The sequence below is a fragment of the Paroedura picta genome, chromosome 14 (assembly GCF_049243985.1).
Source record: "Paroedura picta isolate Pp20150507F chromosome 14, Ppicta_v3.0, whole genome shotgun sequence".
Taxonomy (NCBI): domain Eukaryota; kingdom Metazoa; phylum Chordata; class Lepidosauria; order Squamata; family Gekkonidae; genus Paroedura; species Paroedura picta.
The window spans coordinates 25,316,743-25,344,509 of NC_135382.1; the positions used below are offsets into that span (position 1 = coordinate 25,316,743).

Genomic DNA, 27,767 nt, shown 5'->3' on the forward strand with positions numbered 1-27,767 from the left:
TTGTTTGTAGTAACAGCAGTAGTATTTATTATGATTGTCTGTAGCCAAACACGGTTATTTCCTGACACTTCAACATGCAGTCAGGTCTAACGGGTTCCCATCCTGCCCTTTGAATGCTGTGTGCTTTTAAGCACGAAAAGCCAAGGGCAAAATGTCTGGATCATGCACTCTGGGTAGAGTGTCGTGATGCCTTCCTTCTCGCTTGTTTAAATCTTTCTGGTGCAAGGTCGGGTTTGATAGGATTCATATTTCACGACTATTCTTATATTTTCATGGTAGGACGCATAAGAAGATGTCTGTTGCAGTCTCCTAGGAAATGGAATAAGTTTGAACAATCAGGGTTTGCTTGTTTTTAAAAATTGAAAATTATATAATTTTTAAAAAATTATTTATATGGTCTATTTGCAAAATAGGGAAAGGAAATGCTTGTATTGCAGCAAGTCCGGTAGCAAAGCTGATTCCATTTGGGTTTAGGCCCTGTTCTCTTGCATATCAGGGACCAATAAGTTTCAATTCTGCTCTCACTAGAAATGGAAACTGTTCTGGTATCTTGAACCAGGAGGCCTCTTATTTTTTCTGAATTCTTAAAGGGTTGCATGGCCGTTCCAATCATGTCACTTCTTGCTTTAGATTCTCACTGGAAATGAGTGTATTTAAAATATTTTACCCTGCCCATCTGTCATTTCAAGTCCCCAGATGTTCAAGATAGTTGATCGTAAGAAGTACAATATAAAATGACAAGTTGAGAATGAGGAAAACAATAGCAAACTAGTCAGTCAACCAAAAACACTGCTAACTGAAGTTAGACTCGATGAACCACAGGCTGCCAAAGGCCACTTGGAAGACTTTGAGGAAGCCTTGTGGAAATTACTTGGCAAAGTTTTGTGACATGCACTCCCCTCCACTTTATATAAATGTCTTAGTGTTGGGTTGGGGTCACACACACCATGAAGGCATTCCCAAGAGCCAAGGTTGCACTCCAGCCAGTAGAGGGCATTGGTGCATTATCAAGCAAGGAGCTTGTGGGGATGAGTTCAAGGTTTGAACAATTCAAGCTCCATTTCCCCACGATTATACATAAGTCCCAATCCATGACAGAGTTTAATATACTTAAGCCTGTCAATTTTAGTAGTTTAATAGGTGCTTGACTTTTATTTTGGTTTGTGGCCCAAAGCTGGAGCCCAGCACCTTTTAGAGAGAGAAAAAGTTGCCTCCAATGACGGATGGGCAGAGACAGATGGGGTTAGCAACAGGTCCCTTTTAAAGAGAGTCGAAGATGATGGCATCACAGAACTGAAAGCAGTTACACAATATATGTATTTTGCTCTGTCCTGCCGGTGTATCATAATATTCATGAATCTTGTAAAAGCCAAAACTTCTAGTCGTATGTGGACAATCATCAAGGCCTCTTAAACCAAGGTTACTTCCTTTTAATAGGGTGGCCAGCTCTGGGTTGGGAAACACCTGGAGATTTTAATGGCGGAGCCTGAAATGGCCAGGGTTTGGGGAGGGACTTCACTGGACTATAATGCCAGAGAGTACATCTTCCAAAATTGCCATTCTTGCTAGTTGGCTGATCAATGGTAATCCAAGGGATCTCTAGCTACCACCTGGAGATTACAATAAACAAAAAACTGGGGTACACACTAAATGGAAAATACCAGGGGGGGGGGAAGGGAGCTGTGTAATCGTGACTCTGAAACTACAGTCAATAATGCTTCCAAAAGTGCGGAATAGTCATTTATTAAGTATCATAAAGACAATCACAATAACCAAACAATATTGTAAATTTGTGTAGAATGATACAATTCAACAAGTGGGATACAAAAAATAATTCAGGCAACAGTTCAACAGGTTAGTTCAACTGAAGCCCAAACAAGGATCTGGTAGTCCCCCATTTCGCAAGCTTCTTCAGTGGACCTAACAGAAGTTATAATATTAACAAGTTTCTCATAGGGAATAAGTTGACTTGGAAAAGTTTTCCAAAGAATGAACTGATTTCTAACATCCGTGGTGCTTTTTCAAGATGCACATGGCCTGCTCTGTTATCCTGGAGGTTGGCAACTGTACCATTAAAGCAGTTTCGGATGTGGATAGGTTTTTTTTTTTAATGAAATGTTTGAAAAGTGAAAGGAGAGGGTGCCGACCCTTAACTTGTTAAAGTTAAGCAGGAAAGGCCAATATATTCAAACCTCAAACAAACTGATCTCTGACATGAAACCGACTAGGCTATAAACTCCTTGTACTTCTGTCCAGTTGGTTTCACCATTGCATTGACTGGTTATGAAACTCTATAAAGAGAGACAGGATTCTTCCCTTAGGGCTGAAAAAGAATCAACAGACTTCCATCCCCTTTGCTGATTATCAGGTTTCGCTCCTGATACAGGTGTACGGGTATCAAACTCCTAGTACTGAAAATACTGTTCCCAGGATTCAGAAAAGAGCTTTTCCAGGGCTGACTGGTGATCGGAGATGTCCAGTGATGTGCAGATTGAAAAGCAGACCTGGAGTATAGTCACGGTACTGTCTTTCTAAAGCAGTGGTCCCCAATTCCCGGTCCGGGGACCGGTCCCGGTCCGTAGATCAGTTGGTACTGGGCCGCGGCTCCTCATTGTCCTCCTCCCTTGCTGCTGCCTCAGGTGCTGCCCTGCTACTCTGCTGCCAGCTCACCTTTGGTATTCTCCAGCGGCCGCCATGGCTGGGGCTTCCCCTCGGCCTGGCACTGCGCAGCTGCTGCTGGCAGCACCCCCCAGTGGGCGGTGGGAAGTCAGGGGCGCCGGCAGGAAAGCAAGTGGAGTAGGGGCTCAGCCAGCGGCAACGTCCCTTCGGCAAAAGACTACCCCCCCTGGGCCTCAGTAAAATTGTCAAGCATTGACCGGTCCCCAGTGATAAAAAGGTTGGGGACCACTGTTCTAAAGGACACCGTGGGAATCATTTGCTCTGTTCTGCCCATCTAGGACTCAGCGTACGTTTTTCGGTGCTCCGGGTTGGGGATGAACTCAGCCTGCAAAAGAACATGAGGTGGCTGCTTTGGGCCTCACGTCTTGCCTTTGAGAACCTTAATTTCCAATCAGTTGGCTGCAAAACACTACATGCCGCCTGCTGGGAAAATAGCAGAAGCAGCTGGCAGAGCCATTATTTCCGATCGGCTTCCCAGGGCTCATTCAAGAGCAATTGTGTTTGTTCGTCTGCTTCGACCGGGCTTTAAAGAAATTGTCACTGTCAATGACAGTAGGGAGATGGATCTTCTCCAAGGCCCTAAAAAGTAGGCAGAGGTGGTGGATGAAAGGGGACAGTGGGGCACGAAATGAACCTTGTGTCTTCCTTCAGAGAGCTTTTCAAAATCTGCACTGCCCAGCCTTTCAGGGAAAGGGAGGGAGAGCAGCACTTTCAGCGTGCCCAGAGAGCAGAAATCATTCAGCACGCACTGATTCTCTTTCCCAGCCGCTCCTGGTGAAACACATTTTCTGAGGTTTGCCGGCCAAGTGTGGAAAACGAGATAAACCAGCTGCAAATTGGCACACAAACCAAAATGTATAAAAGAAAATTCAGTCATTTACAGTGTGCTCTTCCGGTTCTTCGATGCTGCATTCAAATAGTTCTGCATCTTGCATGATGTAAAGCTATACCATGAATGGGAGAGGAAGAGGAAGGGAAAAGAGAGGCACTGCAGAAGCAAGGAGTGATCCGGAAATCCTGAGCCCACCAAAATCATCAGGATTCCAGGAGCTCTCAAGGGTCTGAGAATGTTCATTTCCCCTCCTTAGGGCTGATCCTGCGTTGAGCAGGGGGTTGGACTAGATGGCCTGTATGGCCCCTTCCAACTCTATGATTCTATGATTCTATGATTCCTCCTTTCCTCCTTTTGCCTTTTCAACCGCTATCAGCTCTCTGTGCTTTCTGGAGCGTATGCATTTCTTGTCAGTTGTCAGGTGGTTTTGGTTTGGGGTTTATTGTAAAATCGTATTTTTCTGCATAGCAAGGAAATCCCTCCCTTGTTTGTGGATGGCCTGGTTTTGCTGCTTTCATCATGGGAAAACTCCGCCCTCTTTACGATATTGTGCAGTGAAGACAGACCAGCTGCCACTCTGTTTGGAACTGTTTTAGTGCTGTTATCTGGATTTGGGTGCTGGTGGTGAAGGATTTACAACTCTGGTTACCAGCTGGCCTGGAGAAACAACGCCCTGTCCCTTTTTGCAGAGGGTTAATGAGATTTATGTATCACAAGATATTATTTAGCTCTGTGCTATCAGAGATCTCAGCTACCCATTTCCACCTGGGCAACCTGTATTAAAAGGCAGGACATTTTTGTCCAGGCCTGTTGGATGCTGTAGGCTCAGGTAAGCCTTGGATCGTAGTTGACAGTTTGCAAAACAGTATAATACAATACCTAGTGATAGCTGTTGGTGCAACTCTCACTGTCTTTCAATCCCTTACTTGTAACTACGTTATAATTATTACCGTGTTTAACTCTCCTTAGCAACAGTTTTAACTGAACATAAACCAGAGAAAGGTTTACTGTCTAACTGATGCATTATTAGCAGTACAGATGGAGTCTTTCGTTGGCTCCGTTCCAAGAACAAAGAATGTCCCTTGAGCCAAGCAAAATGTTCTAACCTTTCACCTTTAACCGGAAACTCGCACATCATAATGGGGACAATTTGCAAGCATACAACAGAGGAAGCTAGCAGCACAGGCCTGCACAGGTCACAAGATAAGTGCATTCTCCTATCAAGTGCTCGAGATACTTTTTGCTGCCTGGCAGGCTGCTATGCGAGCATTTAACTCATGGTGTTTGGCTTTGTAGGTAGCAATTTGTGCAGGTTTGACTTTAATGAGTTTCGACTTCCTTTATCTCTCTCTCTCTCTCTTCCAAAGGGCTAAAAGCGTACCTCGGCTTTAATGTGGCTTTAATGTGAAAATGTGCTAGTAAATATTCACAAGCCGCATTGAGCTGGCTGTTTTCTATTTGCTGGATGCATTTTTACCCCACCTCCTCCTCCACAGATCCCACGGTGGCTTTCTTTCTCTTGTGTTATGTTGACCATGATGCTGTAAGGTCGGTGGAATTGAAAGAGAGTGGCTGGCACAAGGTCATCCCAAGGGCTTTAGGATAAAGGGGGGATTTAACCGCAAGACTTCCTGTCCAACTTTCTGTCCACTACACCCCATTGATTCTCTCAGCCTTCTGCTCCATACTTAGCAGGTCTGTGGGATGTATGAACTACCAAGCTGAAAGCGAGACATCGCTCAGGCATGCATGGCAAACCAAGGCACCAGTGATGGGAAGCCTGCCCCCCAAGCCTCCGGCTGCATGCTGCCTGCCATTTTGCCATACGTAGCTGTTGGACTGTATTAGGCTCCATAGATTTCCAGCCTGTTTGTCACCAAACTGCTGCAAAATTGCCTTGCCGTGGTGTCAGGCGGGCGAACAATTGCGCCAGAGGTAACAGAGGCCAACAGATCTTTTTGTTTGTGGTGTGCTGCTTGCTGATAGTCAGTTTGATTGCAGCAAATCTCTTTGAGGCATTGGTCTGGGGTCTTTGGAGATGCCATCTCCATTGAATGAGGTTCAATATCAGGGGTTTGATGAACTGAGCCCCACAGCTCTTGTCAGCAGGGTTATTAAGAGTATCAACACTGCCTCCCTGTGTCAGATTAAATTAGTGGTTAAACCAATTAACTTAAGGGCTTTGGAGACTAAACAGGGGCAGGCTGCACCTATCCGGTTCTTAACTACCAAATGAGTGACATTTCTAGTCCTCTCCAAATCAGCTGAGGTGCAGAAAGCCCTGAAGAGTCTTTCACTTTCCTCCCTCTTAAAATAGGTGGGGGGATTTATGCAGATCCCAAATGAAGGCTGTTCCCCAGGAATCCCTGTCTGTGATGCCTACAGACCTCCCTTCAGAAGGCAGGTGGGGTCACTGTGAAACCTGGAATGACAATCCCATTATATGCAAAAGAGGCAAGGAACAGATCCTCTCCTGATCCTGTAAGATGTAAGACTGGCAAGAAAAGGGCCCTAAAGCACTCTGGAGGAAACCATTCTGTGTACAAGAGGCTCTACTAGTGTAGTGTAATGGTAAAGGGTGGTGGCTCCTGTTCTGGTGAGCCCGGTTTGATCCCCTGCTCCTCCACATGCAGCCAGCTGGGGGACCTTGGGCAAGTCACAGCCCTGATAGAGTTGTCCTAAAACCAACTCTTCTTCTATACAAAAATGTCAGTGTATAATAACACAGATTCGCAGACACAAGCCACAGGAACTGAGTTAGGGTCCTTCTGTCTTATTAGGTTAGTCTAGGGGTTTCCAGAGTGGGCAAACGATGATAAGAGTTATCTTGCTGGATCAGACTGGCCCATCTACGCGAGTTTCCAAGAGCGGCCAGATGACTACCTCAAAGCTGCTGCCATTGCTTATCCACAGAATTTGACCTCTGGTTATGGAGGTTGCCTCTAGCCATCATACCTAATGGCCACTGAAAGAACTGCATCCAGGTGTTTGTCTTGTCCATGAAGGTGTCTAATGATGAGATACCATTTTACAGGGTTTAGCAATGCAAATAAGGATGTAAAAATAGGCATAACAGTTGTAAAATGTGTGCTTATTTCAGAAGCAGCTCTATTCACACTAAACAAGCCTTCAGGGTTTGATATGGAGGGGGGGGAGTGAAACTATTCCTTAATTTTGAAGAAGCTAGCTGTGCAGAGTGCCCATTGGCTTCCCACCCATGAGCTCATCCTTCCCGTCCCTTCCTCTATCCCTGGACCAATTTTGAACTTTTGAAAAATGCATTCAATGAAGGAGGCAACAAACATATACCTGTATGTACTGTCTTTCTATAAATGTTTCAGAAAGCAGAGAGCTGATCTGAAGAATGGAAGTGGGGAAAGGCTGATGTCAGAGTCCGCGTCTGATTCTTTGCTATGCAGGTCATTCATTTTGTCATGATGGCTCATCCCACAGCTTGCCATAGGCTTTATATCCGTCTTCAATGCCATGATCTACTTTTCAAGCTCCGCAATGTTAGAGGAACTGCTCTTGAAAGATCGCAGCTACCTCCGTGGAAAACGTGGGCTTCTTGGGCTGCCTTGGTCAGAAGTCTCTCTTCTGAGAACACCTTTCACATGAGCCGATTACCCACATGCAGTGATCTGCACAAACAGCAGCAAAAAAATAAGATATGTGCGAGCTTGTAGTTTTCCACACAGATGAAACCCAATGTTGGCATCCCGTACCACACAGATTCATTATCTAATCGGCGAAGAAGGGAACTGCTTACTTATTAATGATATCTTAAATCTGCTTTTCAGCCAAATGTTGGTTCCCTAAGCATCACCCTGCAATTAAAATCCTGCACAAATAACAATTAAAATGCCATACACAAGACTGATGGGGGAAACAACTGAGCCTTGAGCACAGCACAACTGTACAGGGATGCCTGGTATCTGGATTCCACTCTGTCTGAAGGTTGAGCTCTTATGCAATGAAAAAAAAAGAGAGAGAGATGAGGCATTGTTGCAAAACAGATTAGGGGTCATCTTTGTATGCTGACTAGCCTCTCCGCTGCTCATTTTTCTTTCACTGTCGCTTTGATAATATCTCACTTATTAGCAAACAGCTATAAAAGCAAGCAAGGAGGTACCCTGTGGAGCAGAGTCTGGCAATGAAGATTTCCTGAGCTCACCCGCCATGTCACGCTTGCTGCAGGTGATGGTGGCTGCATGCAGAAGCGCTGGCGGTGGGAGGAGCCAAATCTCTCCAGCATTTCAGATCGCAGTCTTCCCAATAAACACTTTTAATATGTGTTTTGTTTTTGCAAGGTAATCGGAAGTGTATCTTTGGAACCTTAATGGGAATCTCCCCTTCTACAAACCTGAAAGGATGCCCCAACTGCATGTTTCTATGCCCCTTCTCTCCCTGACAGCAGAAAACCAGCATGTCAGGGAGGAAGGCTCAACATACGAGTTTTCCAATGCGCTGGATTATCTCCCCATGGAGAAACATTCAGACATGCAAGCTCATCCGTGTTATCTCTGTAGCCTGAATTGTTACAAGTGAAAAAAAAAACAATCCCACTCAAAGCTCTGAGGTTTTTTGGTAGTCCTGAAAGGCTTTCCCAAATAGGTGCGAGTTAATTAATTTTTAATATATTTTAAAATTTGTTAAACCTTTAGCAGGTGATATGACCATATATGGTCATCTTGATTTGCCTTCTCCCAAAATGGGCAACGATGAGCCTGGAGAGGGCGGGGAGGGGCCCCAGGTGGGTGTGTCCACAGCTGTACTTCCCAACCATGTTCTGGAGTTTCTTGAAGGCTGACACATGCTTCAGGGCTTTCTCAAGGGTAAAAAAGTCGAGAAAGGCTGCTCTAAGGCCTGCTTACGTGACTCATGCTCAAGTAGTTCATGTTTTATTTAAGACTTACGCCAGCTAGACTTCAGCAGAGCTCAATACAGCAAAGAAAAGATAACGTGTGCTTTGAGAGAGGTCCTGAGGACCAAAAGTTACATTAAAAAGGATTGTGTTATTTAAAAGACCTAGCTCCAAGGAATTAGTAAAATGGACCTGCTGTTTAAATATATAGCTAGAAGGTTAAATATAGAAGAGTGAGGGGAAAGCTCTCCGGAAACAGAGCAGAGATTAATAGCTATGGCTGATTTAGTCTGTTTTTCTAAAAAGGCTTGGAGAAGAATAGTGCCAAAGTAGTTAAGTAAAAGGATACCGTAATTAATCCTCTGGAGACCCACCGCTGAGCTGTGGCTGTTAGGAATGAAGAATGCAAAGTCAAGCAGGCTCAAGAGTTATTTAAAAGGAAGAACAGGGTGTAGGAGAGTCAGAGAGAGAATTAATTACCACTCTTCCTACTCCCACCCCCACCCTGAAATATTCCATGATAGAAGATGGAAAGACAGGTTTTTGTTAGAGTGAGATAGTCCATCAGCATATGCTATTTGTCCTCTACCGTTTTGGATCATGTGTGACTAACTATCAATAGAGACAATACAGGGTGTCTGTTTCAGGGAGAGGAAAGGGAAGGCGACTGTAAGCTGCTTGGAGAATCCTTCGGGTAGAGAAAAGTGGCATATAAGAACCAAGTCTTCTTCTACTTAGTACATGCCCAGCAGTCTTTCTTAACTTCTTTACCATTGAGAACCTCCTGAAACATTCTTCAGGCTTTGAGAAACCCCAGAAATGGTGTAATTGTGCAGAATATGGTTGGGAAGCACAGCTATGCTCAGGGTCCCTTCCCTTCCCACCCCCTCTAGGCTTGTCATTGGCCATTTTGGAAGAGGAGGGGCAGGTCAACATGACCATAGATGGTGATATCACCAGATAAATGTTTAATATATACATTTAATGTATTTTTTTAAATATAAAACTTAATTAACTCCCACCAGTTCAGGAGACCCTTCCAGGGCTGTCAAGAAACCCCCAGGGTTTCACAAAACTCTGATTGAGAAAGTCTGGTCTAGCACTTTGGAGAGCCAGCTTGGTGTAGTGGTTAGGAACTCGGACTTCTAATCTGGTGAGCCAGGTTTGATTCCCCGCTCCTTCTCCACATGCAGCCAGCTGGGTGACCTCGGGCTCGCCACAGCACTGAGCCCACAGCCGTTCTGACTGAGCAGGAATATAAGGGCTCTCCCTGCCTCACCCACCTCACAGGGTGTCTGTTGTGGGGAAAATAAAGGGAAGGCGAATGGAAGCCGCTTTGAGACTCGTTTGGGTAGAGAAAAGCAGCATATAAGAACCAACTCTTCCTATTCTTCATTAAAGATTAAGACATTAGTGTGCAGTTGTCCTCACAACCCTGTAACGAAGGTAGTATCGGTGTCCCTGTACTGTGTAGATTTCCTGATTGGCAGGTTGGATTGCAGGCAGATATCATGCAAAGCTTTAAGGTGATCATTCAACTGGCCACTAATACAGTTTGTTGTGGTACTTCTGTTTCATTCCTCCCACTTCTTTCTAATCCTCACATGGAGAATTTCCCAGCTTGACACCGGGCTATCTGACGGCAGGCACTTCAGTGAATTGAAGCTTGTTTTCACAGGCTTGAAATACAATTACGAACTTGGGCCCATATGGTTTGGCCTAGAGCATCACCTAACGGCAATCTACTTGCAGGGGAGAGGGCAGAAGTCTGAGAGCAGGGCTTTGCAAGAATGTGTGAAAAATGTGCCGTTTTCCCAGTATGAATTTTGGAGACGGAGCTGGGAAAGCTGAGTTGATTGAAGACCACCTCCATGAGATGCAATGGTTCACTCAGTGGGGGTCTGCTTCTAGTTCGGAGACTGCTGGCTTCCAATAGAACAGGGGTAGTCAAACTGCGGCCCTCCAGATGTCCATGGACTACAATTCCCAGAAGCCCCTGCCAGCATTCGCTGGCAGGGGCTTCTGGGAATTGTAGTTCATGGACATCTGGAGGGCCGCAGTTTGACTACCCCTGCAATAGAACATGCTTCTAAATTGGCTGTCTGGGATCTGGCTTCCACAAGAACCCCCATCACCAAGCAACGTAACCTATTGAGGTATATACATATCTCACTGTATATGTAGAATCTTATGAGTACAATATGTTTGCAATATGTATTTTCTGAATCATAATAATCTGTGAGCATATGTCAACAAAGTTACAGGCAACTTATGGTGACCCCGTAGGGCAGCTTTTCTCAACTGTTTTACCACTGAGAAACCCCCAAAACCTTCCTCAGGCTTTGAGAAACCCCAGAAGTGATCATGCAGAATATGGTTAGGAAGCATAGCTGTATGCATGCCCGCCTGGAGCTCCTCCCCTTCCTACCCCCTCCAGGCCCATCAATGGCCATTGTGGGGTGCAGGTCAACATGACCATTGCCATATCACTCGATAAATATTTAACAAATTAAAAAAATGTATAAAAATTAAATCCCACCCATTTGGGAAACCCTTCCAAGGATGTCACAAAACCCTATTTGAGAAAGTCTGCCATGGGGTTTTGATTAAGCCGAGGTGCTTTGTCCTTGCCTTTTTCTTTAACCACTTCTTTGCTGGTCCCGTGATTTCCCAGGGAAAATGTCCTTAGGATTCCAGCCCTATGAAGGCTCTGGTGTGTTCCCTTGCTATTGAAGTCACAGTGATTGGCCCTGCTGTAGTCCACCTGTGTGCACAGATGTGCAGCCAAATTCATACCATGCCATCATGGATGACAAAAGAAAAATCAATTAAAGCAATAATTTTGGTTGCTTTAATCTTGATTTAGGTGAAATCCCACCCATGAAAAATGTTTCAATCTTATGGAATGTTTTAAAGCCTCCATTGCAAATTCATATAGGTGCTTCACCTAAGTAAGACCCGCTGCATTTGCCTCTTTGCTTTTGGTGAAATCCAGGCAATAATCCCAAGTAAATGTGTGTTGGACCAGACAGCAAAAACAGAAGAGCTGAAGAACTCAGTTAAGACCTCAGCATGCCCTTCCTGAAAAACAGGCTTTGATTTTTGAACAGCCCTGGGATTTGCACCCTATAACAGCAGCTGGCAGAGTTAGAGATGCTTATTATTTAGTGTGGTGTTTCTCAGTATGAAGGTCAAAGGGATCCACGCGTCCTTTCAAGGACAGGAAGCGGGCCCTTCTCCTGCCATCTGGCTACTGTGAAAAGAGCCCTCTCGGTTTTCTACAAATTGGCCCAGGGACATTCCACCTCAGGGGAATCAACTTCCTGCAGAAGGCATCTTGTACAGTCGCTGCTGCCTGCAATGATGAAGCTTCCAGATCACTAGCCAGAAAAACAAATAGCTCAGCCTTGGAAACGCTGAACGGTTGACTAGCCTTAGGGAAGATAGTTCTAATGCAGTCATTATACTTACTTCTGGTATAAAATGCAACTGAGTGTTCTTTAACTGTTTTCCAATGCAAAGTATTTTGACAGAGAGAAGGAGCAGAAGAGAAACCACTCTGCATGCAGGGAACATTGTAACCAATGCCCTTTTTAAGACTGGTAATTCAGGATGTGTGTAATCTTTTTTCCCTATTTCAATGAGATGCTATTGATGGTTTTTCCATAACTCCTTCCAAGTACTGTTCATTTGGCTTCTGTCCAGAAGTTATTAAACAGTGAGGACGTTTTGTGTTGTCTCTGCTTTAAGTTCCTGTCCAATCAAGGGATGAGAGTGATAAAAACTTGGGCTTTTGGATTTGTGGCCCTATAAAATCGGCCTATATAGGCTATGTACACCAACATTTGTCTTAAGCTTACTTTTGAAGTGAGGTGATGCAGATCTCATTGTACTGGGATGATGCTACAAAAAGCCAGAAGCTATACAGGATGTATGTGACTTGCCACCGCACACACTGAAAAGGTGTCTGATGCAGAATTTTCTCTGTCAGGACCTGGCCCCCTCAGGAATACTGCAGGGCTTCTCCCTGAATTTCTGGCTATATACAAGTATCAAGTCCTGTTACTTTTGGAGATATAAGGAAGAAGAAGCAGGACCATTCATAATTATCCAGTAAGAAATAAGTTGGCCTTCACTTTCCAACCTTCTGGTCAACAAGTACAAAACACCAGGTCCTTATTTTTATATGTTAATAAAAGAAGAATAACTGATGCCTCAGAGTGTCTGTATTTATGTCCTGGCACCCTGCAATGATTCTCTATGTACTTTTGCCCCTTTCCTATGAAATGTCTTCACATGGATCTGCTTAATATCAGACCAATGAATGCTGTATGGTTGAAGACGGATTAATGTTGAGTCATTCTGTAGCTAAGAGTCTTCTGTCAACTGCATGGCTCTCAATGCTTGCCCAGATAGGACAAAGGACATACCTGGATGTGATTCTACCTTTCAAACCAGGTAATGCTGAACATATATTATTACGCACTCACCATATTTTGCCCCATTTAGCTTTAATAATGACAACTAGTCACTGTGTATATATGTTTATAAATATATTTTTCACCATATCAATACAACCAGTGACTGGATAAATTCTTAGGTAGACAAAGGTATGTAATGTTATCATAAGGCAAGATATCTTACATTTGTATTCACTGGCTTCAGAAACAGTAAAAGGCATTAATATCAAATGATGTGAAATAATTTTTGTTTTACAAAAAAATAACCAAAAAACTACAAACCAAACAACTTCTGAAGTACAAACATTACACAATTTGGATACCAGTTTGTGTTCAGCAAGCAAGGGTCGCCCTTGAATTAAAGTCAAAGGAAATAATCAACCCAGGAGTCCTATTATCACCAGGTCTATGTCTTGCTAAAAATAAATGCTACTTCTACAACAGGTAATAAGTTTGGGCACAATTCCATCAGGAAATTTTCCTGCGCAAGTCCCACTGAAATGAATGGGACCTGTAGATTGTATTCTTTGTGATTAAGTAAATGGTTTAAAGCTTCATTTAAACCATTCCCAAAGTAGCCACAATTTTAACCCCCACCCAGAACTGGATTATTGCACATGCTTAAAACAAAACAAAAAAGGTTAGTAAAATAAATGATCATTGCAGTGAACTTTCTCTTCTCCTGACTGTATTGCTTCAACCTTACAGTGGGTTTGCATGACTAAGCCAACATGGGTGTAATAAAATTAATGCTAACCTATTTGTCTGTTATACAATCTGGGCAACATGAATGTCTGAACTCCGTTGCCACAGTAGATTGTTGCCAGAGTTTTTGTCTGGCCTTAAGATGATCCATGGTATATTTGTACTGTAAACCCATATTTAATAAAAATGAAAAACAAAAACAACAAACGGATCTAAACAATGCATTTCACATTGTAGAAGGGATCCGATTTTCCTGAAAAGTGACTCTACCGTAAATGGCCTCTTACTAGCATCTGCTTGATTTTGGAAGCTGATACAGTAACTTCCTTTTGTGTAGAAGTAGAATCTGATGTCAAGCCATGGCTGACTTATGGCGATTCTCTGGGGTTTTCAAGGCAAGAGACGTTCAGAGGTGATTTGCCATTGGCTGTCTCTGCATCTCAGCCCCGGTATTCCTTGGAGATTTCCTATCCAAATACTAGCCAGGGCTGATCCTGCTTAGCTTCTGAGATTTGACAAAATTGGACAAGCTGGGCTATCCAGGGCCCATTCCACACACATAGGATAATGCCCTTTCAATGTGCTTTGGCAGCTGGATTTGCCTGTGCGGAACAGGAAAATCTACTTCTAAAGTGCATTGAAAGTGCATTATCTATTATGTGCAGAATAGGCCCAGGTCAGGGTTCCTTTTCTGAAGGGTGGCTCAATACACGAACCTTTAGAACTAAAGGCACAACCCAGCCCAAGCTACGAATGAAGTTAAACCTAAACAATTTCAGTATAAATTAAGCATGTGATTAACTCACCACTGAAATCAGTGGGACCCAGCAGTAACTGCAGCTTGGCTCTAACTTTTGAAGTTCTCTTTTTTTTTTAAAAAAAGGGAGAGGAATATTGCATAGAAAAAATCCCTGGCAAAAAGAAATATGATTTTATTCTAGACACAAGAACTACTTTTGAACTACACTGAACTAGAACAATTTCAATGTCACATAAGACACGTTTAATGAAATGGCTGTCTATGCCAGGGGTAGTCAAACTGCGGCCCTCCAGATGTCCATGGACTACAATCCCCATGAGCCCCTGCAGCTTTGGCAGGAGCTCATGAGAATTGTAGTCCATGGACATCTGGAAGGCCGCAGTTTGACTACCCCTGGCCTATGCTCTTTGGAACTGCTAGTAGAATGTCTCTTACTCCTCTCTCTATATTACTTTGCATGCTAATAGCATTATGACAACATGTTACTTGTTCTTTTTAATGCTTCTGTGAACGCTTTACAGAAAGTTAACCTAATGATGAAAATATTTTTTCTGACATTGCTAATAATGACAATTTCAAAGCTACCACAATTGTGAGTTACACATACAACACGAGTTTATTCAAGTTTTGCTAAAGAGCCGTGCATATACTAGTGAAAAATGTAGATGCAACATCCTCCAAAGGATAAATTCCTTTTTGTGAATGCTTATAAATGTGCAAAAGAGACAAAACCCATCCAGAGTACCAACACAACATAAAAGCAGCACACATTTGTCAATCAACTATGTGCAAAATCAACTCCATAAAAATTAGAATCTGATACCATCTAGAGGACATACATATATTTAGAATTACACCTGCATAAGAGTTGCACAAATATGTATTATATAATAATATAATATGCTCTATGATCACATTATTTTCTAGACATTAATGTGGTTGATAGAGATGCACAGAAAACACATTTCTCATTGCAACATCTTTCACTACAATAAGGAAAAAGTTTACAACTTTTTAGGCTTTTGCAAATACTTGCACTCTGTCATGGACACATGTTTTTTTTTGGAGATTTGTAAAAAATGCTAGCAAATGGCTAGTCTGGTTTCTGATGTATCTCATCCCCAAATAAAAAACATAAATGTATTCTTTAGAATTAAGGAAACTGTCTAAGGAACACATCAGATGTTAATGGAGATTATCCTTGGAAGGCACCTAAAATCTGAATTAACCTTGTTCAGAATGACATTTTTTAATTTTGTATTTTATTTAATATATATACCACCCTCCCTCACGGCTCAGGGTGTTTTACATTTACATAGTTTTAATATTTGCCTGCAAGGTTTATCTAACTATGCTTCAGCTAACCGACAACACACATTTGTCCATTGGGTGGCTTAGATGCAAAAGCAACTTTCTTCCAATAATCAGCATCCAAATATAAAACGTACACATTTGCAACCATTTCATACCGACTATTAACTGAATCTATAATAAAAAGTGTACCACATGTTACACAGTACAATTATATTGAGGTGGAGGGGGGGTCATCTACATCTGAACCACTCATTTTAAAAATACTCATGGGATGGGATTATGTCGTTACCTGAGTGCTACACTGAATGGAATTTAAGAAGGTTTGCTATTCCGGCCAAAGGAACGGGGACAATATATTGCACATTTCATGACATGGCACATTTCATAAAGCTACAGTTTTTATACTGGCGATAAGCAGGTTTAAGTTATGGCCACAACAATAAAAATAAATATGCACATTAAAAAAAATAAGATCTGCTCTAAAGCAGTGATTCTTCATACATTCCACCTTCAGGAAACACTTTCCACAATGGTGCATCTAATAAGGAACCCCCAAGCACCTTCCATGGACACCCCCATATTGTAGATGATCCCAGAGAATGGTGCTGGCAGGAGCTCATGGGAATCGTAGTCCATGGACATCTGGAGAGCCACTGTTTGGCCACCCCTGCTATAGAGTGCATTTTTAGTTCTCACAGAATCAGGCATTGTGACCCTTCCCTGGGGGTGCATAGTCTTTGGGGGGGAGGAAGGGATGGTTGATAATGGGACATCTCTGTTTCTGAGAAGCTAGTCTGCCATTAGTGACCTTTTACTGAGGAGCCCTGATAAGCATCCTCTGCCACACCGTTTTGAAACCACTGCTCTAAATATTGCTTTGGGGAAAAGCATTTTAATGCTGTTAGGAAAGGATAGTAGGGTGTGCTGGTTTGTGTACAGATAAACATACAAGGACAGCAGACATTTTCTCTAAAAAATATATTGCGTTTAAAAAACACCCAAGCCTCCTAGGGAAAAATATATATATTTGTTAAGACTCTACCTTGGCAATATATAGCATCTTCTACTTTATGAGAATACTATACACATTTGGTTCAAGTGATAAAAATTACCTTGTTTCTGGCTCCTGCCGAAGCGACAGAGGTATCCAGCAAAATTGGGATCAAGCCCAACTCCTTTCAAAGCAGGACTCCGAGGGTCATTTCTAGCTCTATTCAGCACTAGGCAGCAACCTTTTGACAACATACAGGCTAGAGCTACATACAGACACATCTTGTGTTTGGAAAAGTGCATCTTGTTAGAGTCATGGGGTTCTTAGCAATATTAAAAGAAACTAACCTTTTTTGCAAAGAAGAAATATTACCGATCAACTCTCTCGGGATATTTTGTATATTCTGAGACAGCTCTCCTACCTCTTTGTTTGCAGAAGGCTAAAATGAAACACGCACACCCCAACTTATTAATCAAAGCAGCACTGGGCCTTGCAGTAAGCTCCCCAAAACCTACAAAAGCATATTCAACTGTGGCTCATAATTATAACCAATTCTGAATTCATTTGCTTAGACCATTGCAGCTGCACGCTTGGGAAGCAATTCTGAAAAGCTTTATGCAGTGACTGGTGCCTGGATCTGGTGAATACATTCCATATGCGCTTTGTCCCAGCTGAAGTGGGGCTCTTCCTATGGGGCAAGGGTCCAGTGAAAACACATTGCTTTTGCACAAACATACGCTCAAACCAAGCAGCATATGAGTGCAATCTGATCGTCCCACTTACTCAAGGGCAGTCCCAAAAAAATCAAAGGAGTTAATCCAGAATCAATTGTTTAAGAACTGTAAATTGTCTGAAGGTTGTCAGCTAAGAAACAGCAAAAGTTATTTTCCAAACTTTGGAATACAATTAACAAACTAGCGCACAGTTGACCAGAAACTGCCTTTTCCAAAATAATACATTCTTCCCGGATCACTATGTATTTTCACACACACTTAAGCCCACTGACACTTGACAAGCTTCTCACAACACAGCATTGTAGGAATGCCCCTAACATGAGAACTGGCATCCAAGTGCACAGATACCTAGTACCACCATGCTCCTGGTTTTGCACCCTTCCTGTGCTTTTGACAGCAGGCAGGCATACCAAAATGGAGAAAAAAAAAAAAGCTTCTGGTACAACTTGATGTCCACAGCTTAATTTCTTTCCCCCTCCCCCGGGCCTGAAGTTAAATGTGCAAGAGCACAAAACCAAGGGGGCAAAGATAGTACAAAGATGACGTTTAAAAACAACACAAACCTGATACAGCAGCATAAACCACAAAACCATGTTTGCAGGCTATTAGTGAAATAGTGCAATCCTATAATTCCTTATCTAATGCACAGGCATGCATTTAGGTTTCTCAATAAAACAATGTATTGCGGTCGCAATGAGAGCAACAGTTCCAGAGAATACAGCAGAGCCCAAAATACACACACGTCCCTTGTTTTTACAAGCTACTTTACAGCCCACTCTTAACTGCAAATAACGTAACCGTGGGCCGTACGTTTAAAATAGTTCCATTAAAATAAACCTCGTCCCTTTAGCAGTAAAACAGAAGCCTGCATTGGCTCCAACAGGAATGTACACTTTAAATAGCAGCATTAGCGATTTGCAAACTTTTCTAGGCCACTTTTCAGTAAAACCGACAGCAGGGCCACCTAACTTGCAGCCCACCAAACTTAACACAGTTGATTATGGCTTGACAACCCACCAGGAAATCAGGGGGTCTGTCGAGTCCTTGCCTGGCCAACGTACATGGCTCCCTGATCTTAAGTGGTCATGGCCTGGCCAAAGGCCTCAATCCTCACGAGAAACAGCTGCGGGGATGGCAACTTTAAGGGCTGAACAGTCCCTATAAAGAAGGAAAGCAGCCGGATGCTCAGTGTGCACACAAACAAAAATATAGAAGATGGACTGATTTTTTGAAAGGTGCTGTCAATATTAATTTTGCACTCTTGTGTTAAGGCGCATAGGCTTAAGAAAAAAGACTTAAGATTCAATACATTAAAGGGGAGGGGGTAATCTAGAGGGAAGTCCTCCTGGGCATCCCCACCCCACTCAGCAATCCAGGAGCCCATTCATTACAGTGCAGCTGATACAGGAAAAGGGGGTGGGATGTGCACTTCCCTTGGTCCTAGTGGATTTCATTTATTTCCTGCCAGTGGCGTGAGAAGTTGGGATTATTATATGGGGAAGACGGAACCCCAACTGCAAAACAGGCTTCAGTGAGGTTAAGATTGCACCACCAAGATTTCTGGAATTAGAATATTTATTGTATTTTATTTTATTTATTTATTTGGATTTTTATACCATCTATTCTTTCTGGCTAGGGCCATAAAGAATAAGTCTCCTCCCTGATAAGACACAGTGTATTAGCTCTCCAGGGGTAGTCAAACTGTGGCCCTCCAGATATCCATGGACTACAATTCCCATGAGCTCATGGGAATTGTAGTCCATGGACATCTGGAGGGTCGCAGTTTGACGGCCCCTGTTCTACACTTTCTATTTTAGAAATTACTATAGATCAGAATTGTAAACACAATTCGGAAACCTCTGGCACTTCTCCATCTGAAGAACAAAAATAAACAGAAAGGCTTTCATCGTAATGTTGAGGAGGGGGGGGGGGTGCTGCCATGCTGGGGACTCCTATGCCTGAGGTTGCCATCCTGTGAATGCTTATGGAAGAGTAAGGCCCCCTAAACTGAGGGGCACTTCTGAGTCACACACTGGATCAGACTGCAAGCAAGGCTGGTGAGTGCTATTATGGCATCTTTTTCGTATGCCTGCCAACCTCCAGGCAGGGCCTGGATATATCCCAGAATTACAACTGTTCTCCAGACTACAGAGATCAGTGTCCCCTGTCAAGCTGGCTGCTTTGGACAATGTCCTTTATGGCATTATATCCTACCGAGGTCCCTCTCTAAACCTCGCCCTTTCCAGTCTCCAGCCCTCCAGGATTCAGCAGCCTTATTGTTTCGCCATGCTGCTGGGGTGCAGGATCTTTCCTAATGCAGAACAGCTACTTGCTTTGTCAACCAGAGCTTAAGTAAAACTCAACTGGCAGGGGCCTAAGCCCTTTATAAAGGCCCTGTGCCAGGCTGGAAAATCAACCTTTCATTCCAAATTCTCTCCCCATCCCCTATATTTAAAAGTCTGAAACCGTTTCCATTCATTACTCATAACTAATAAATATGATGTCATTGACACACACAACTTTCATCAGCTTGGCCTAACATTCTATCATACAAGACAACTGCTTGTAGCATTCGTAATAACCCGTGTTAACAAATGAGAAGGGAGGGGAAGAAGGAAGAAACTCAGTGTAAGAAACCCAGGGCTTTACAAGCAGTTACAACACACCACTTTCTGGACGTTCCATCTCTGAAGGAAACTGAAAAGGTTTCTGCTTTGGCCTTCCGTATCTATATTTCTTCACGTATAAAGCATCGACCATCTGTATCTAACTAGGAAACACGCAATTTGAAAATATCATGTCGTGGTGCTTAAACAACAAGCATCTAACATCTAGGGGACAGGGAGTGAAGAACTGCAGAAGAAAGGATAGCCCTGAGAACAGGAGAAAAGATCTCAGGGTTCAAAGCAGGCCAGGTGGAGGGAGAGAAGGCTGAAGAACTCCGGTAAATGGGACCTTTCCTGATTCTGAATGGAAGCATATTTGCACATTCTCAAGCACACACAGGACAAGACTGACACCCGTGACAGTTTTACATCCTTGGAGACTGTGGGTTCCAGTGCAACTTGCTCACATATAATCACTAACCAAAATAATCCCTGCAGCACAACTCTAAATGCATTTAACCAGGAAGTACAAGTGTGCATATGTACAGAAGCAGATCATATGTACAGAAGCCCCCTGCATTATTTTTCCTCCACACAGCTTAAGGATGGCTCCTTCTGCTATAGCTCTGACAGACACACCAGCCAGCAAACCAAACTCTGATTCAGTAGTTTGCTTCGTTTCTTCCACCCGTATTCAATGTTAAGTGCATGCACCTCTATCCAATTAAAGGAATTTCCAGAGACCTTAACTAAGGTCAGTTTTGAAACTGCCGAGACACTGCTTACGGGAAGTGGACTAGTGACATCACGGTTCTCCAGCCAATCGTGTGGCTCCATACGCAAGAGGATGCTGCTGTAAACACACAGAGAAGACTGACCTAGAGAGAACACACAATCTAAGCATAGGCTGGTGAATGTGCTTCCGCAGTCACAGCTCAGATTGCATATGCACAGCCCTCACTATACTGAGTGCCGGTTGTCACTGAGGTGGCAGAGTCCTATCTGGGCTATACCACTTCAGCTGTGGAATCATGCGGAGGAATGCTCCTCCATGCAAAAAACGTCCCTGCTGACTGAAAATGAGCATGCCACAGGCAAGGACTATCAGCTTCCCTCTAACCTTCAAGTGGTCGATCTACAGGAACCCGCTTCATATGGAGGAGCATTCAGCTAGGTGACTCATCACTTTCCGCCTGATGGGGAACCGAGGTGGTTTATCACCCTGGTGCAAAGTATGCTAGCCTTACTTCCTGTTCAGTAACTGGAGAAGTGCTGCAATAAAATAAGCTGCAACAAAATAATAAAAAAAAGAAAATAAGAGGACACCACTCATGATGGTTAGCAAGCAAGGTCACAAGTGGATGGAGAAGGTTTTGGCACCTCTGTGCCTCGGTGATCTGCCAAGCCAAACCAACCATCCGCACCCGGAGTGAAGGAGTGGATTCAAGGTGCCATACAGCCGGCAGTGGGTTTGACACCAGGTCCCCCATGTCCGCTGGTCCTTATGCTAAGACAAGCAGGAGACCACCGCTCTCCCGGGCCCCAGCCCTCGAGGAGGCCCTCTTCTTCCTTCTCTCCCCCCCCCCCCCCCCCCCGTCCTTGTCTCCATCCGATCCGAAAGGAAGGCACCTGCTCCCCCCGCGCTGGATCCCGGAGAGGCGCTGCCGTGGCGGCGCTGGGCAGGAAGCTGTGCGCGCCGTCGGGGCCGTCAAATGAAATGGATCCAGGCGCCGCCGCCGCCGGGCTCGGCTCCGGCGGCGTCGGAGGGCCTGGGCCTGGCGCGCAGCTTGTAGTTGTGTCCGTCGTTGTTGTCCCAGTACTCGGCGCCGGCCACGCGGTAGCGCAGGGCGAACTCGAGCGCGGTGGCGGCGGCGCCGACGGGCAGCAGGAAGGCGAAGCGGTCGGTGAGGCCGTCGGCCGCCGTGGGCGTCGGGGGCAGGTAGGCGGCGGGCACCTCGTTGCAGCTGGCCCAGCGGTTGAGCGTGTAGCGCACCGAGACGCTCTTCTCGTAGGCCACGTTGAGGACGCGCACGGCGCCGCGCAGGGCCGCCGCCTCGGGCCGCACCGACTCCAGGCGCACCTTGTGCTGGCGGACGCGCTCCAGGAAGCCGGCGGCGGCGCCGGGCTGCGGCGGGAAGAGCGGCTCCAGCAGGGGCGCCGGGGGGCCGAAGAGCACGGGCTCCAGCTCGCCCAGCGCCGGCGGCTTGCGCGTCTTGAGCAGGTCGGCGGTGGCGGTGGCGGGGGTGGCGCGGGCCGGCACGCTCGGCACGTCGGCCTGGCAGAAGTGGCGCACGGCGGTGAGCTCCAGGCCCAGCGAGTCGGCGAAGCGCACGGTCTTGCGGCGCGACGGGCTCTGCTGCAGGGCCGGCCGCAAGCCGCGATCGCCGGGCGTGGGCAGGGACTTGGCCCGCCGGCGCAGGGTCGGGCTGGGCGGCACCGAGGGCAGCGTGGGCTCCCTACCGCGCGGCGACGGCGAGGGCGAGGCGGGCGGCGAGGGCGACGGCGGCGAGGGCGAGCGCGGCGCCTCGCGGGTCACGGGCGGCGGCGGCGGGGGCGCCTCCACGGCCTCGGGCTCCGGGCTGCAGCCGCCCTTGCATTGCTCGGCCAGGCTGCCGTAGAGGCAGGCGGTGCAGCTGAAGTTGCGCGGCAGGTAGAGGCGCGGCGGCGGCGTGGGCACCGAGGCGTGCAGGGAGCCGGCCTTCTCCATGCTCGGTCGAGGGGGCGGCCCGGTCACTTCATGGCGGCGGCTGTAGGCGACTTTTCCCGCGGCGCCCTTCAGCGCATGGCCATGGCCGGGCCAGCTGCGCCTCGATGCGCGCGATCCAGACGGCCCGTCTCCCTGCGCTCGCCCTGGATCGTGCTGTCTCGGCCCCGGCACGGCGCCGCTGCGGAGTCCGGCGCGCTTTCAGGGGGAGGCCGTCTGGACGTGCCGCTGCTGCTGCCGCTTCTGACGTCGTGCCGGAGTCATGCAGCAAAAGCGACGCATCCCGGGCCGCGTGTCGGCTTCCCGACTCATCGGCGCGCTACTCTCCGCCCCCTCGTCCGCCTCCCCGCCCGCCCCCGCCGCTCGGGTCCTGCATCTCGGCGGCGAGAGGAGGGATTCCCCCGCCAAGGCCGTGAGAACGCGGCGCCCGGCCCTCCTCCCTGCGCCTTCTGCACAGGGGCGAAAGAGCGGGCTCCAAGCCAGGCTCCGGCAGGAAAGGAGGCGGCTGGAGTGGCGTGGGCGGCGAAGCCCCCCGCAGCTGGTTTGCGCGCAGACTGGCATCCGGCAGCCTTGCGCTCCCGAGGAGGAAATCCGGGCTAATCCCGTGTAATGCATTTGCAATGCCCGGGCCACGCTTCAGCAGGAGAGCCGGCTCAGGCACCCTCAAGGACAAAAGGCGGGATCACAAACATTCCCGGTTAATAAATGAAAGCTAATGCTATTATCAAACAGTACTCCAAGGATGTCAAAATTAGGAGGATTAGTGGGGAAAAAACAATGCGATCCTACTAAAAGCCCAAGGAAATTTAGCAGCCTGTCTGGTTTCCTCCCTGCTTTAATAGTTTGTAGTGCTAGGTGGATTTTTTTTTTTTTGCTTTGCTTTTGTAATGAGTCAAGAGTATTCCAACAATGACAAAAGAAGAGTTGGTTCTTATATGCCGCTTTTCTCCCCTAAGGAGTCTCAAAGCCGCCTTCCCTTTCCTCTCCCCACAACAGACACCCTGTGAGGTGGGTGAGGCTGAGAGAGCCCTGATATTACTGCTGTCAGAACAGCTTTATCAGTTCTGTGGCAGGTCCAAGGTCACCCAGCTGGCTGTATGTGGGGGAATGCGGAATCAAACCCAGCTCGCCATATGAGAAGTCCGCACTCCTAACCGTTACACCAAACTGGCTCTCGAGAGGATAAGGAGTCCTGTGCCAAGTCAGGTAGGAGTAAACTCCATTGACCTAATGCCATTGACCTATGCCTGGCAGTGGCACCTAGGGTCTCAGGCAGGGCTTTTTCAGGAGAGGCAGGTGTCAGGGGGCGAACTTAGGACCTTCTGCCTGCAAAGAAAAGGCTCTTCCATTGAGCCACGGTTCTCCCACTGTCTAAAAAGCTGTAAGGGAGGTTATTCCACGCCTCCTGTAATATAGGCATATGGAACAGGGCCAACTCTGCAGAAGTTCACAGCAGTTGAACACACAGGCACAGAGTTATAAATATTTCTTCTATGAAGCATACATTCTGTGTAAGACTAATATTAGAATATTGTAAAGCAACCTGTGGTATTTGAACTTAAACCCTCTTAATAAATAATTACAGTGTATTCCGTGCTGTGAAAAGTTCCTTACCTTTCGTCAGATATGCAGCTATATTTAACAGAAGGGCTTCCTGAGTCATTATATTTGAGTGAAGTCACATAGTCTCTTTCTCAGCGTGGTGACTAATTTTTCTTTGAGGCTTTTTCCTCTTCAAGGAGATGTGCAGAAGATTTAGAAGTCTGTAAATAAGCCAGAGAGCTCAGTCTTTCTCTACTGATCTTGTTTTTTAAGCATCATATATCAGCTCCACCTATCTCACAGGGTGCCGTAGGGAGAGGAAGGGAATTGTAAGCCACTTTGAGACTCCTGGTAGAGAAAAGGGGTATAAAAACTGTTCACCTGTTCACATCAAAGATCTCTCCATCCATCCATCCAATCTTTGATGTGAACAGGTGAACAGTTCAGTTCTGGCTTGGGATGTGACCAATTCAAGCTCACTTTCCAATATATCTATTTTAAGGAAGGACTTAGCTTTTATATCCCTTTTCTCTACCAGGAGTCTCAAAGCATCTTACAATTGCCTCCCCTTCCACTCCCAACAACAGGCACCGTATGAGGTCGGTGGAGCTGAGAGAGCTCTGATAGACTTGTTCTGTGAGAACAGCTCTAAGAGAACTGTGAATGGCCCAAGGTCACCCAGCTGGCTGCATGTGGATGAGCGGGGAATCAAACCTGGTTCTCCAGATTAGAGGCCGCTGCTCTTAACCACTACACCAAGCTGGCTCTCTAGAGCTCTGTGCTGTTCAGGACAACGCACTGGTGCTGAGTGGGAGGAATTTAGCTTTTGTGTCTCTACTGTTGACTAGTGTTCCTTAGGCACATTGGAAGTATCTATTTGGGACAGAACCATTAAAAAAACTTTGTTGCACTGTGACAGGCTCTTTACATATAAGGTACATTAGTAGTGCAAACAGCTACTGCTTGCGGAAGCTTTCAGCGTTCCGCAGGGCCTGCAAAGCGGAGCTCTTCCACCAGGTTGTGGGATGAGGCTGGGCCACAAGGACGATCTGGCCCCCCTTACAGCAGCAGTAGCGAAGACCATTTAGCGCCCTCTGTCTCCCCCCTCTCTATAGTGGGTTATCAAGGGGTAGTATAGATGTGGTTTGAGTTTCTTTTTCACTGCATCTTGTTTTATTGTGTTTAGTAATTGTGTTTATTGCTGTTTTTATGCATTTTATTGTATGGTTTTATGTGTTGTAACTCGCCTCAAGCCTCTGGGGAGATGCGAGTAATACATTTTAATAATAATAATAATAATAATAATAATAATAATAGATTTCTTTCATCTTGCAAATAATTGTGTTTCACACACACACACAGAGCGCTGAGTGACTGATGCATTTGACATTGCAGAGACACACTTCCACTTCATTGGTTCTGTGATTTCACAACTCTTTTAAAATTGATTGTGCTGTCTTCCTAAAGGGGGACGAACTCACCGATAAATGTTTACCTGCCTCTTTAAAAAGATGGGTGATTCATCCGAAGTATTTGGGGAGGGCCAGAAAAATAATGTAGCTTCTGCTTTAATGTTACATGTGTATGTGTTCTAGATCCCACCTAGGGTTGCCAGGTCTTGGTTTGGAAATACCTGGAGACTTTGGGAGCAAGCAAAACAATCCTAGCAAATAGTGAGCCAACTTTATGTGTAGTAGCAGCAGCTTTGTCACTCTACTTTCTGGCAAGGCTTCCAAATTACTCCCATCTTCTGACTTTTCTGTGCATATTAGTTTGTGTAGTCATATTACGGCAGTCAATAGAATGCATACTCCCACTCCCTGTTCAGCTTAGCACGACATGGGAAGCAAATGGAAAGTTTCTCCTATAAAAGGACATATCTCTAATCCATCCTCTGATAAATGCAGAATATAAAAGTCACCACAGTAATTTGCTGAGCCTTACTCATCTAGGAGAGGGAGGCAGGGATTTGAGTGATTTATTTTGAGCACAACTTTTACTTCCTATGAATGTTCAAGAGAGACACTTACAATTCCCTTTGAGTAAAAGAAAAACATGCATTCGGTGCATTGTCACCGCCTGAATCATCCCTACGAACCCAGGTGACATAATTGCAGAAAATTACTCTCCACTAGCAGTGAATAAGTTGAAGTTGCTTTATATTGAATCAAATCCCTTGGTCCATCAAGGTCAGTTCTACTTACATGCTTGGTCCCACTGAGGGAGTCCTGGTTAACATACTTCCATGTAAGACTGAAAACTGATGCAAATGAAGTCTTCCTGTTACGGAGTTACAGACCCATTTGTTAAATAATCACATGTTCAAGACTGGCTTGAACAGCTGGCGGCAGGGTAGAGTTTCAAGGGGGAAATAGTTGATGGGAAGGATTAAACACTTGGCTCACTGTAAAGCACTCCCTTCCCAAATATGGTTTTCCAACAATAAGGTTACATGTGTCTGCAATGGCTGTAAACTCTCATTACTAGTTACTAGAAAAGTATAAAAATGCAAGTTTTAACCCCTTCTTTTTGAAGGCTAGGCATGCCTTCCAACAGTGTCAGCTACAGAATAAAGGAAGGTGTACATGGAACAGATGCCTGGGCTGTAGGAACTCAAAAACAGCCTTGGACCAGAGAATCTTGATAATCACTGGCAGCCAGGAATGTAAATTTGAAAATGGGACCAGTTGCACATATATTGGACTCTCCCTTTCACCTTAGATGTTTTATCTGTTTTTGATTGGAAAGTTATCTACACTGACAAGAACATATACAGTAAGATATTCTAAAAAGGCCCCAAGGAAACAAGCTCGCTATCTGTGATTTATATAGGGCAGAAAAAAACAATCTGTTTTGGTTTTTGCTAGTGGTGGCAGATGACAACGTATCGGCCGTTTCGAAATCTCAGTCTCCACCACTGCCCCATGACTTGCTAAAGATCTGTTTAGTAAAGTGACCTAGAAAGCGATACACAATGAGGTTGTACCAGCTCTGTTGATGAAAGAGCACACAAACTCTGGAATCTAATAAAAGGACTGGCATGCCCTATTTTGCCCACCAACATTCTGTGAATACTTATTAGCAGGCTGGCTTACACAAGGGTTGCCAGACTGTATAGAAGCAAAATTTTTAAACCTCCAGGCTATTGCCACAGAAACAAGACTGGGATTTATTGTTCCTTACTGTAAATGCAATATAAAACATGTAGCTAGGATATTTGCACAGGACTGAAGGTCTGTATGTGGCTGTCAGTTCCATCAAAGAAAATAGAACACTTTCCCTTTATCCCCCTGCTCTCGCTCCCCCGTTGCCTACTGAAGTGCCAAAATTCTGTTCAAGGGAGACAGTAGCATCAAAAACATGGGGTGAGAGGAGCAAAACTGGTGCTAGGAAAATCACACATCCCTTCTGCCAGAGGAAAATATTTTGATCCAATCCTTTATTTCCATGCACAGTTATATCACTGTTGGATATGCAAGCAATTTCTGCCAATGCTTGTCTCTGTCTGTCCAAGACCCCAGCCTCCTGCAATGCTGTCTGTCTTTACTTGCAGAATTCAGGGGACTCCTGTGCTAG

The 27,767-nt window shown here is 45.3% G+C and overlaps 1 protein-coding gene and 1 long non-coding RNA gene across 2 annotated transcripts; both read right to left on the reverse strand.

Annotated features, from left to right (window-relative positions):
• Window positions 1-15: 15 nt before the first annotated feature.
• Window positions 16-26,472, reverse strand: LOC143823848 (uncharacterized). Its single transcript, XR_013226596.1, has 4 exons — window positions 26,396-26,472; window positions 24,264-24,412; window positions 6,821-7,152; window positions 16-309 (listed from the first exon to the last, which is right to left on the reverse strand). It is a non-coding gene; the product is annotated as an uncharacterized LOC143823848 (long non-coding RNA).
• LOC143823847 (protein phosphatase 1 regulatory subunit 3E-like) lies at window positions 12,916-23,311 on the reverse strand. The gene has a single exon (XM_077310531.1). It carries the CDS (start codon window positions 22,650-22,652, stop codon window positions 21,654-21,656), a length of 999 nt encoding a protein of 332 aa, XP_077166646.1. The 5' UTR covers window positions 22,653-23,311; the 3' UTR covers window positions 12,916-21,653.
• Window positions 26,473-27,767: the final 1,295 nt, after the last annotated feature.